Raw genomic sequence first — 12,398 nt, 5'->3', positions numbered from 1 at the left:
TCTGCAGCCTCACCATTGCCCATCTGCAGCCTGATCGATGCCACCTGCAGCCTCACAATTGGCCATCAATGCAGTTTGATCAATACCCAGCCTGATCAATGCCCATATGCAGCCTCACCATTGCCACAAATGCAGCCTGATCAATGCCCATCTGCAGCCTCACCTCAGATTACTGCTGCTTCGGAGGGGACAGGGAGGGGGGCAGGATGAGCGCCATCAGATTGCTTACAACGAGAATCTCCTGTTTACTCGGCAGCCTCTTTAATACAAGACCCGCCTCCTGGACCAGCTTCTATGATAGACAGAGCACTGGTCCAATGTTGGCCCAGGAGACGGGACTTATGACCTATTACAGAGGCCGCTGAGTAAATCTGAGATTTTCGCTGTATGTAATCTGATGGCACTCGTCCCGCCCCCCCCTCCCCGTTTCCTCCTAGGCAGCCCAAATTGCAGTATCGCCGTATAACACGCACACACTATTTGCACCCGATTTTCAGGGTGACAAAATTGCACGTTATACGCCAATAAATACAGTACTAAGTGGCGGTACCCAGCACCTTGTAACACCAATGGATGACACAGCATGTCAAAACCTCTGTTCCATGGTCCTAAGGCACACTGGGGGGCATTGGAGACCAGATTTTGCATGGTGAGGAATCAGATGGCTCAATAGTGCTTTAAAGGGTATAATATAAACTATTATTCTAAGGAAATAATAGTATGATATGTTTGTGCCCAGAGGTCAACTTTAAAGGACAACCTTACTTTCAACCCTTAAGCTACCACACCTAGACGTGACCATTTTCAGGTAATTTTGGAGTGTTTTTTTCTTAGATTTTTTTTGGCATATTTAGGCATGAGCGTTTTTTTTCAACAATGGAAAGCTAGTTACTAGGAGGAGGTCTTCCGGTATTTTGTAGACATTTTTAAGAGGCTCCCGTGGGGCCAAAAAATGCCCCATTCTGCTTCAAAAGTAGCTTATGTACCAATTTAAGCTTCAGGTGTCGAGCTACAGGCAACGAGTGCTCATATGGGAACAGGACAATTTAAAAGCATGGGATTTAGGTTGCTGAGTGTGTTGGAGCTATGAGCTTCAAGCTACAAAGAGCTCAGGTATGAATCAGGGCTAAATTATCCACCCTCCTGAACCAGCCTGCACTAACACTCCCCACCTTAGTTTCTGACTTACCTCTCTGCAGCAGGATCATATCCTGTGCAATGTTTACTTCACTTTGGGTAGAGATCCTCTTTGGTGCAGGGCACACCTATGCACTGAACACCTAAATACTTGTATAAGGCTATCCTGGACACTGGCATTGCATCTTGGGTTGGCCCTTATACAAGTCTACAAGAGATCAATATATAGAATTTTTGTTATGGGTATATAAACAGTGCACAGGATGGAACTTTGCTGTAACGGTAAGTAAAAAGTTGGAGTGGGGGCTCTGGTAGAGCTAGTTAGTTCAGGAGGGGCAGGAAAGGCAAGGGGATTTTAAATTAAAAGTCTGACTTTGCCTTGCAAACTATGTTTGAATCTGCAGGAAGGGTTACAGTATTTCCAGTAGTGTGGACTTCAGTCTGCACTCATTCCCATACACACACTTCTGGACAACCTTCCAAGAAGAGTTGAAGCTGTTATAGCTGCAAAGGGTGGGCCAACTCAATATTGAACCCTACGGACTAAGACTGGGATGCCAAATACCCTTGCCAAAAATGATTAGAATTTTGAGGGTACTCCGGTTCCTATGGTCCTCTTGTACACAACAGTAGGACCTGTACATTGTGTTGGTCACAATATACATGTCCTACTGTTGTGTACAAAAGGCCTATAGGAACCAGAGCACCCTCAAAGTTATAATCATTTTTGGCAAGGGTAAACTTTTTTCATGGAAATCCCCTTTTTGAACTCCCTTGTACACAAAGATGCTACTGCTAATCCCAACACACCCACATCTGCAATCTCCACAGCAAATTTTTTCATTCTTAGTGTGAAAACAAAGAATTTCTTTTTTAAGAAACAACACTTTTGGGAAGGTCTGAATAACACTCCAGGGTTCACGAACTAAGGTGATGCTTCGGAAAAATGTAACAAAACACGTCTTCTCTTTTGATTTAAACCATGTGCTGCATAAAACGCATTCAGCAGAATAAAAAATAGTACACGTACTACCGATGTCTCTTAAAGCGGAACTGCCAACAAACAGCTTAATTCGTTTTAATTCTGTTCATCCATTCTTGTGAATCACATACCCCATACAACTGTTTAGAGCAGGACGAAAACACTATATACCACCATAGCTTTGCAGTTCTTATATCACCTGCGTTATGGGTATGAATATAGGATATTGATTTATATGAATGACTATCATATTGTTGGTGGCCTCATACAATTTTCTCTAATCATGTCATAGTGCCTAAAATACACTATATTACTAAAAGTATTGGGACACCTGCCTTTACACAAACATGAACCTTATTGGCATCACAGTCTTAGTCTGTAGGGTTCAATATTGAGTTGGGCCACCCTTTGAAGCTAGAACAACTTCAACTCTTCTGGGGAGGTTGTCCACAAGGTTTAGGAGCGTGTCTATGGGAATGCCTGACCATTCTTCCAAAAGCACATTTGTGAGGTGAGGCACTGATGTGGATGAAAAGGTCTGGCTCTCAGTCTCCACTCTAACTCATCCTAAAAGTGTTTTATTGGGTTGAGGTCAGGATGTGCAGGCCAGTCAAGTTCCTCCACCCCAAACTTGCTCATCCATGTCTTTATGGACCTTGCTTTGTGCACTGGTCCAAATCATTTGGTGGAGGGGGGATTATGGTGTGGGGTTGTTTTTCAGAGGTTGGGCTTATCCCCTTAGTTGCAGTGAAGGGAACTCGTCATCATACCAAGACATTTTGGACAATTTCATGTTTCCAACTTTAGGGGAACAGTTTGGGGATGGCCCATTCCTGTTCCAACATGACTGCGGACCAGTGCACAAGGTCCATAAAGACATGGATGAGCAAGTTTGGAGTGGAGGAACTTGACTGATCTGCACAGAGTCCTGACCTCAACCCGATAGAACACCTTTGGGATGAATTAGTGTGGAGACTGTGAGCCAGGCCTTCTGATCCACATTAGTGCCTGACCTCACAAATGCGCTTCTTGGAGAATGGTCAAACATTCCCATAGACATACTCCTAAACCTTGTGGACAGCCTTCCCAGAAGAGTTGAAGCTGTTATAGCTGCAAAGGGTGGGCCAACTCAATATTGAACCCAACGTACTAAGACTGTGATGGCATTAAAGTTCATGTGCGTGTAAAGGCAGGCATCCCAATACTTTTGGTAATACAGTGTATGTTAGACTGTGGCAATGGGAGCTGACTCACAGTATACCCTCCTGCTCAATTACCTGCTCAGTAAATATTACAAATATCTCATGTTTGTATAGGACCTTGATATATTTATGTTACCAATGAGGAATTTTAGATACATTGTACTTTGAATGGTTTAAGGATATTTTATACTATAGTAACTATAGTCAGGGCTTTTTTTTCAGGGGGAACTTGGATCAGAGCCTGGGGGGGGGGGGCTGCTCCCCACAATCACTTGTAAACACAGAAGTCCGGTTTCTGTGTTTACAAGTGACAGCTCTGTACTCTGTCAGTAACCCCCCTGAGCTCTGCACTCTGTATGTAATGCAATCCTGGTATGTAATGCCCCTTTTAATGACCACAGCCACTATTTGATGTGATTGGGGGGGGGGGGGGTGAGTGGGTGGAAGGGTTTTGGGGGGTCGAGGTTGAGTTCCAGCACCTATTGTTTGAGAAAAAAAGGCCTGACTATAGGTTGTAGTTTCCCTATAGTAACAAACATTCAAAGCTGGATTTCAGGCGACAATTAAATACAAAGTTGAAATTTATATACGGGAACTCTTTTACCTGCCAAAAGATTTGCATTTCTCTCCATGCAGCCCTGAGATTTACACAGGAATGGGAGAGGGGAGAGAAAGGTTAGTGACCTGACTTTCCCTATTGTAGTTAAACAATACTAATAGGTTACCTCCCGCCCCAGCTTGTGATTGGACAGTAAAAGAGCAGCAGCACATAGTAACTCTGCTCCCCCTCCTATCACAGGTGCATGTAGAACACAAAATAGCGCTGCGATTTCCGTATTCTGCCAGCATTTAGGTACTTAAACTGGTTGCATTTAAAAATATAAGTTGTGATTTTATCATGAATATAACCGTTTATTTTGCATCTGCCTGGATTCCCTATTATTATTATTATTATACAGGATTTATATAGCGCCAAGAAAATACAATTTCACAACTACTCTGCTTTTAGCAGTCTTGTATAGCCAGACCAGTGAAAAGGAATATCCGATGGTACGGCTTTATGCAAAAACCCCTCTTGGAATTAAAACACCAGTTTTTAATGAACATTTCCATGTAGCTCCATAAAGCATGCCGCTGGAAAGCAAAATCTCTGTCTGGGCCAAAGTCCAGTCTTTAAAAGCTGCAGCTTGGCTACATTGTCAGGCTTTATATTGCCATATGTTTGTGATGCTCTATATACAAGGCCAGAATGATGTAATGCTCGTTGTCCGTGTGCGTGTTTTCTAAAGAGGTGCTGCAAGGCAACCTAAAATAACTCAGGAGTGCAGTGAAACTGGATCCCAACCAATTATCGCAGTTTTTAGATCCTTGTAACTGCAGAATGTGTTTGGAAAGCACTTCTGAGGTGGACGGTCCCTCTGTTATCCGGTTTATTACATTCCGCCATGAGGTCCGCTGCTGAAACTGTAACATTTGTGGAACATTTACTGACCTACAATCACATTTGTGTTATTCATCAGATGTGTACTTTGGTATAAAAGAACTGAATCTGAATGGGTTATTCTGTCAAAAAGAATTATTCCAGGTTTGGATAGAGGAAAGGCAGGACGCTCACCAATTTCTTACACTTTACCTCTTGGGAACAGTGTTTGCTTGCAAGCGACTCAATGCGGGTTGTTTACTAAAACTGGAGAGTGCAAAATCTGGTGCAGCTCTGCATAGAAACCAATCAGCTTCCAGGTTTTATTGGCAAAGCTTAATTGAAGAAGCTAAAGTTAGAAGCTGATTGGCTACCACGCACAGCTGCACCAGATTCTGAGTGCTCCAGTTTTAGAGTCCATTCCCACAGGGGCAACACGACTTCCAGCGACACTTTGCAACTGGGACACGAGAGAGGCAACTTGGACACGACTTGAGTATGAATCTCAGCACGACTTGAGGCAACTTACAAGGCAACTTTAAGTTGTCTCCAGGACAGGGGGCTTTGCCAGTGGCCAATCACATAATAATCAGCTCTGTGGGAGGGAGGGGTTTGCCTAGAAAACAATTTTTACTTCCTGGAAAGTTGCTTCAGTTAAGACAGGGGATCTGACTTGGAGGCGACTTCCATTGAAATCAATGGGTACAAGTTGCCTAGAAGTCAGATTGAAGTAGTACAGGAACCTTTTCTGAAGTCGGAGTGACTTCAGTAGTGCACATTAAGACGGCTCTCATTCACTTACATTGATTTCATCATGTTGCGCGACTTGAGGCAACTTGGAACGACTTCAAGTCAGATTCAAAGTTGCCCATGTGTGAATGGATTCTTAGTAAATCTCCCTCACTGTCCCGACCTCTTGAACTTCAGTGCTTTTAAAGAGAACCTGACCTGGATAAAAAACATTTCTAAGGTAACAAGAGTTTTTGAAGTTGAGATTAAGACATACCACTCACAGAGCTAAATCTTGCTCCCTGTCATTCAACTGTCAAATGTCTGAGCCTCTACTATCCACTAAAGTTCTGGCATTTTGCAACTGAATTATAGAGGTGGTGCTTAGACTGGGAAAGTAAAAGCCTTTGACAAAAGCCAAAGCCTCATATATAACATACCCTTAGGGTCCAAGCTAGCTCTGAATGGATCAATTTAATGTCTGAACTACATGTCTGAACTTCCGCAATAATGTTACCTTAGCAATGTTTTAGGTCTGATTATGTTCACTTTAAGTGGCTGTAGACTTCAAGTGGTTATAAAGGCAGACTTTTTTTTTTTTTTTTAGCTTAACTTCCTCCCACCTGGCCACTGCACATAAACGGCCGGGTGGTCCTTTCCTTGTTCTGATTGGATGTTCAGGAATGTCCCTCAGATCGAGTGCTCACAGCGCGGCCACGAGGCGCACTTCGGCTCGTTCCTATGATCATTATGATCACAGGATCCTGCTGAGCAGAGATCAGGATATGGGCGCTGTGATTGGCCCTTCCAATCACCTGACGGCTGTGTCCAATCACAGCCGTCACAATGTGAAGAGAGATGCGTGTCTCTGTGACAGTTCTCCCCGCCGAGCTCAGTGAGAGCTCGGGGGGGGGGGGGGGGATCTGCATATCTGTGATAGCTCTCTGCAGATCTGCGACAGCTCTCTGTGTGAGGATGATTTTACACAGAGAGCGGTTACAAACCACCCCACAAAGTACACCAAGATCCAGTGATGTGCCTTTCCGGGACTCTTTCTCCTGATTGGCTTAGACAGCGGCGCCATTAGCTCCCGCTGCTGTCAATAAAAGTCAGTTAGCCAATGAGGCGAGATAGGGGATGGGGCCGAACCACGGCTCCATGTCTGAATGGACACGCGGCGCTGCGGCTCAGCTTGGTGCCCCCATAGCAAGCTGACAGGAGAAGGGGCCAGGAGCGCTGAAAAGGGGCCTGATAAGAGGAGGATCTGAGCTGCTCTTTGCAAAACTATTACACAGAACAGGTAAGTATAACATGTTTGTTATTTTTAAAGACAAAAAAAAACAAGAGTTTAGTATCACTTTCAGCTCTGACTCCTGCTCTGTCCTATTATCCAACGAGTTTCTCTCTATTGATCACTGAGGCTTGTGGAAAGTGCTAACCCAAGGTGGAAGCATGTCAAATTTGCATCTAAAGTTGGAAGTTCATGTAACAACCGTGCCCATATTTAAGGACTCCTTGGACTAACACCAAAAAAACTTCAATTACTTGCACTTTTGGGGCTCACTGTTAGGAAATAAAGTCTCATTTGTATATGACAGGTTCACTTTAAATTGCCTTCATTAGCAATTATAACTGCAGTTTTGGCATTCATTGCTTCCTCATTATTATATTTTCCTATATATTTAATTGCAGAGCATTTGAAAACACGAATAAATCACTAAGCACCTATTAACGGATTAAATCATTATCTGTAAAACCACAATTTCCCCCTTGCAATAAAACACATTCTCTGTACATGACTTGGCTCTCACCTGTGCGCCTTTCGATCCTTTTCTCCCAGGTGGTCCTGGCATTCCCTAAGGGAGAAAAAAATGATTAGCAATGTTTTCCGTTAGATATGCGGTTTCATTTTTATGAATGCTTGTTACATAAAATGAGTATTTAACAAAAAGGTCTCTGTCTTAAAAAAGATTTCATTTTGGGTTATTATGGTTAAGTAAACCTGTCATCTTAGCCGATCGCATGCAATGTCTGTGCAATGCGAATTCAGCTATACAGTTGTATGGCTGCGTTCACATTGGATTCGCGTAAAAAAAAGGTGCAAGGACTTTTTTTTCCCGCACTGGAATCGGATCGCATGGTTGTTCAGACCCATGTGATCTTATTCCTGTCTGAATATACAGTTCGTACTGCAATCTATGAACCAATCTGGGGGGTGTCATTAGCACTGTATTGACACTCGCTGCGGTTTGCAGAGGGCAGTGGGAAAGATGCGGAAACCAGCGCTGGTTCCCTCATCGCTATAGTGTGAACCCAGGCTTAGTGCTCAAGTCAAATTAACCACTTATTGTGTAGCATGCAATAAATGACCTTAACATGCTGGATAGTTTGCAGATCCAGAGTTCTGACTTATGCCTTATACACACGATCGGAAATTCCAACGGAAAAGGTCCGATCAGATTATATTGTCGGAAAATCCGATCATGTGTGGGCTCTATTGGACTTTTTCCTGTCGGAAATTCTGATGGAAAAAATTTGAGAGCAGGATCTAAAATTTTCCCAAAAAAAAATCCGATCTGACTTTTTCGAATCGTTTGTAGAGAATTGCGATTGGACAAAGTGCAACGCATGCTCAGATCAAATTATGAGACCAAAGCTATTGGCTACTAGCGTCAACGCAGTCCCGTCGTAACGAACGAACGTCATCACATTCCGAACAAACGGATTTTCTGACAACTTTGTCCGACCGTGTGTATGCAACACCAATTTAGGACAATATCCGTCTGAAAAAATCAGACGGATTTTGTTGTCAGAATGTCCGACCGTGCGTACAAGGCATTACTTTGTTCAGGTCAGTCAAAAAGTAAAAAATGAGGCAGCTGGGCAACTGATATTCTCAGTATGGCAGAGCTACAGGTCCACTTAAAGTGGTTGTAAACCTCATTCATGAAATCTGACCTAGGCACCTATATTTGTAGTGTTTACTTATCTCTCTCTAAACCCTAAGTGCCGTGTCTTTCTCCTGCTCCGTTCCTCTGTTATCAGCATGAGAACTTCTGACAAGTTCTCCGATACACGAGATGAAAGTTGATGAAAATTTGTGTCAGGGAGGGAGCTTAGAGGTAGATTAGCAGAGAGCTGGTCTATTCACAGTACAGCACTGCATGTTCCTTTGTTCCTATACCTATGTGGAGTGGGGTGTGTGTGCCTTTCCTCCAATCAGCTCTCACACAGTGTTTGCCCAGACTCCACACCTACTGCTGGAAGAGGAAACAAGATTTGTAACATGATATTCACTTTCTAAAGCAGTGTTTCTCAACTCCAGTCCTCAAGGCGCCCCAACAGGTCATGTTTTCAGGCTTTCCATTATTTTTTACGGATGATTCGATCAGTTTCACTGCCTTAGTAATTACCACAGCCATTTTATCGAAGGGAAATCCTGAAAACATGACCTGTTGGGGCACCTTGAGGACTGGAGTAGAGGAACACTGGTTTAAAGAATGTAGAAAGCTGAAGACAGCAGATATACATGTAAAACTTATATAGGGAGATTTGTTTCATCTCTGTGTATCATCTGAGCTTTTTCAGTTCACTGGGTATATGTGAGGGTTTACATCCACTTTAAGGGCATTTTACATGCAGTGCTTTGTTGGATTTGATGAAGACACTCAATGGGATTCTTCATCCGTCTTGAGTGTTGTTGGGTTTCTGGTGTGTTGCTGTACCTTTAAGGAGAAGGGTGTTCCTCCTGGTACATTGCTTTTAATTAATGTATTGTCCTATGTCAACTAGTTGGGAACTCAGATAGTTTAGAGTTAGCAAACTCATTTTGACAAATGCCTTGACAGGGCAGTGTGGCTTCACATGTATATTTAAGAGTCTGTTTTTAACATGAGATTTTGAGTTTAGTTTTTTTTGGGTGTTTTATAGATGGAGATTGTGAGGTGAAATTTTGGTATTTTTTTTTTGGTACAACACATTCTGCAAACTGCAGCTGAATGGCACCAAACACCATTTATTTTTCTTTAGAAATGTATTCATTTTAACAAATGCAAAGAGCAAAAATTAGGCACATGCCAAAAGTAAGACAGCATTTTAAATCATCCAAGTCCAACAGATTTTAAAGCATATTTGATACATATTACAAAAAGCAAGGCCATAAACACGCAAAGTCTAGTCAACTTTGTTAGTTCATAATATTGGCTAATCATAAGTGGATCCAGAGTGCTTGGGAGGACCCATACTATGTTGGAAGTCGAAAGGATAGGTCCAGTAGTGTATGCTTTATTAGGTGGAGGGGGGTTATGACGTGCTAAGTGGCACTGGGCACTTGGTCATCAAGCACCATTTTGTAAAAAAAACTCACTGTATGAAACAGTATGTAGGCAGGTGCAGTTTATTTTCTCCACTGCAGGTGTTGCTTATCCCCAGCGGCTCTGCAGTGGGAGAGGAAGTCAGGAGGAACCTGGCTCCTCTATGGTTTCCTGGGTCACTGGGGAAGCGATCCAGTTGGGTGCTGTTGCCCCATGTGATTCAGGAAGCCACCTTGGGTCAAGCAGAACCTAATCTAAGGCCCTATCTCCTGGGTTTGACATGCTTTATGTGACTGGATAGTGCAGGGAAAGTACTAGCAGTAGGGAAAGTTTCTTTACACGGAGGGAAAACATAGGTCACTACTCATGTGGACATTTCCTCAATTGGGCACGGAATGGCCGGCCCGCGTTCTGCCTAAGGTTGCTTGCCACTTTTTCTTTAAGCCAAACCCAAACACTTTAGCGGTGCACAGCAATTTATTTTTATTTTTTTAATATACACTATAAGATTGTAACAGACCTGGGACACCTTTGGGCACTCCAAAGAGAATAGTAATGTAGTGCACACAGTGCCCCTTCACCTTCCTGCCAGGCCCTGCTTTGAGCCACATTCCTGTCTGAAAAATTAACATAATTAAAAAACCCCAACTGCCCATGTTAATCCCGGATAGGTGGTAACCCTAGTTCTGCCCCTCTTTACTGATGCTGTCATTCTGGCCAAAACCTGCTCTGTTCACGTTGTTGTAATCACAAGTGTACCTGGTTGGGCAATCTTCCCACCAGGATTGTTGTCACCGCACCAAGCTGCACTCCACTTACAAGTGTACCACCGAAAACAATTCATAACACACCAAATATGTACAGTACATGGCCCCCAAGTCACTGTAGTCAGAAAATTGTGAGGTCCCACTGGCAGCAGATTTTTAGGTCTTTCAAGTTTCAAAATAAGTAAAATAGACCTACTCGTTCTCCTTCAGGTCCGGGAGGTCCTGGCAACCCAGCTATTCCTATAAAGCCCTTAAAATAAATAGAGAGGTTTTCTTTTATTACAAGTTTAAACATACAAACACAGAGCAGTCAACTATTGGAGCCTCTAAAACAATTTTTTAAGAGCGGAGGATCTTGTCAAACTCTAGTGGAAAATATAGAACCGAATATACAAGTCATGCATGAATATGACCTGGAGGTATTTAAAGTCACATCTGCTGGCTGAGTGGGGCTGTTCATGTGCATCATTCATACAAGACACTTGTTGGAAACAGAATCTCTTTGCCCGGCGATGTCTGCTGTGGTTTTTAAGCTGCCAGGCCCAGAGACCAAAATGAGATGTTATTCGTCACTTGTAGAAAACTTCCCCTTGACAAATATGTTACTAAGCTTCTGGATTCAGAATAATCCTTCTGACATCACTCCCTCTGTCTGATTTCTGATTGTTGTGTTTGTACACGCACAGTTTAGCTTTGCCATAACTTGCTTGAGTTTCCGCTTCTGATGTGCGGCTAAGTAATCCCTCGAATGACAGATTCGTTGTACAGTGAGTGCGGTAAGGTGCAATGCTTAATAAAGGTAATCTAGGATTTACTCATTCCATGTAAGATTACTCAGCAATACGGTAATGGGATTTTGGCTTGTGATGCACAAGAACCTATAGCTAATTTGGGCCGTAGATATTAAAAAAATTCCCCAAAAAATTGTATGGTTCTCTAATGGTAGAGCTTTCCAGATTTCCAAATGTAATGTATTAACAATTTGGGAGTTTAATAGGCAAACCAGCTATTTAGATTAGTTTGCTGCCTGTACCCATCTTGCATTAAAACCATTGGCAGTCAGTGGTAGCCATGCTGTGTTTGTGCCCTCCCTCCCTCAAAATTCTTGCCATATGAAGCACCGGAAAGGAAAGCCGCTAAACGTTCATGGGGGAAGAGAACTTTTTGTTCCTGATTTAACTCTGCTCAGCTGTAACATACTGAGAATAGACCCCTCTCTCCCCTACCCCCCACTTATCCTATTTTTATCACAGAGCCATATGATACCGTCTTTCTTTCATGAGACTATATAGGGGTTATATCATGTATTTAGTGTAGAGGCAGTTAGTGCTTAATTAAAAAGTTCTGCAAAAGGAGGTCCTCTGATTTTATTGACCTGTGCATAAATATGCATGCTGCCATTGCATTGCAGAGTACATATCTATATACAAAAATAGCAAGGCATCCTTCCAATACTACAGCATTATCGTGGTGGAGCAATGGACCAATTCAACTGTAATCAATTATCATCCTCCTACCCCAAATAAGGGTTGCCTGTATTCTCTCGTTTGTAAAGTTAATATAGCAGAAGTATAGTTATAGTGTTGGTATCTGCACAGCACTCTGAAAGATAAAACATGTGCAGATGTCTATAGGTCTAAATATTGTGTAACTAAAACCTCTATTATATGCAAATTGTTAGACAGTGTATTTATTTATTTTTTTGCCGGCTAGCTGGTAAGTGTGCTGGGAAATCCAATGTTTTGTTTGCTGTGTACACAGCTCTTCCATGTGCACCTTGCTTTAATATGGGTGTAAACTCACTTTAAAAAAAAAAAAAAAACTAACACCTGCAAGACAAAGGCATAA

The 12,398-nt window shown here is 42.6% G+C and overlaps 1 protein-coding gene across 1 annotated transcript in view; it reads right to left on the bottom strand.

The window, feature by feature from the left end:
- Nucleotides 1-12,398, bottom strand: part of COL24A1 (collagen type XXIV alpha 1 chain) — a 413,884-nt gene that overhangs the window by 188,506 nt on the left and 212,980 nt on the right. The window contains exons 11-12 of the mRNA XM_077450311.1: nucleotides 10,747-10,800; nucleotides 7,282-7,326 (exon numbers count right to left, since the gene is read on the bottom strand). Coding sequence (XP_077306437.1) covers nucleotides 7,282-7,326; nucleotides 10,747-10,800 — 99 coding nt within the window. The remainder of the gene's footprint in view (nucleotides 1-7,281; nucleotides 7,327-10,746; nucleotides 10,801-12,398) is intronic.

The sequence above is a fragment of the Lithobates pipiens genome, unplaced genomic scaffold (assembly GCF_037356315.1).
Source record: "Lithobates pipiens isolate NorthernLeopardFrog02 unplaced genomic scaffold, aLitPip1_a1.2 Scaffold_23, whole genome shotgun sequence".
Classification (NCBI taxonomy): Eukaryota; Metazoa; Chordata; class Amphibia; order Anura; family Ranidae; genus Lithobates; species Lithobates pipiens.
Note: the sequence above shows the minus strand (reverse complement) of the source record. Positions and strands in the feature narration are given on the sequence as shown.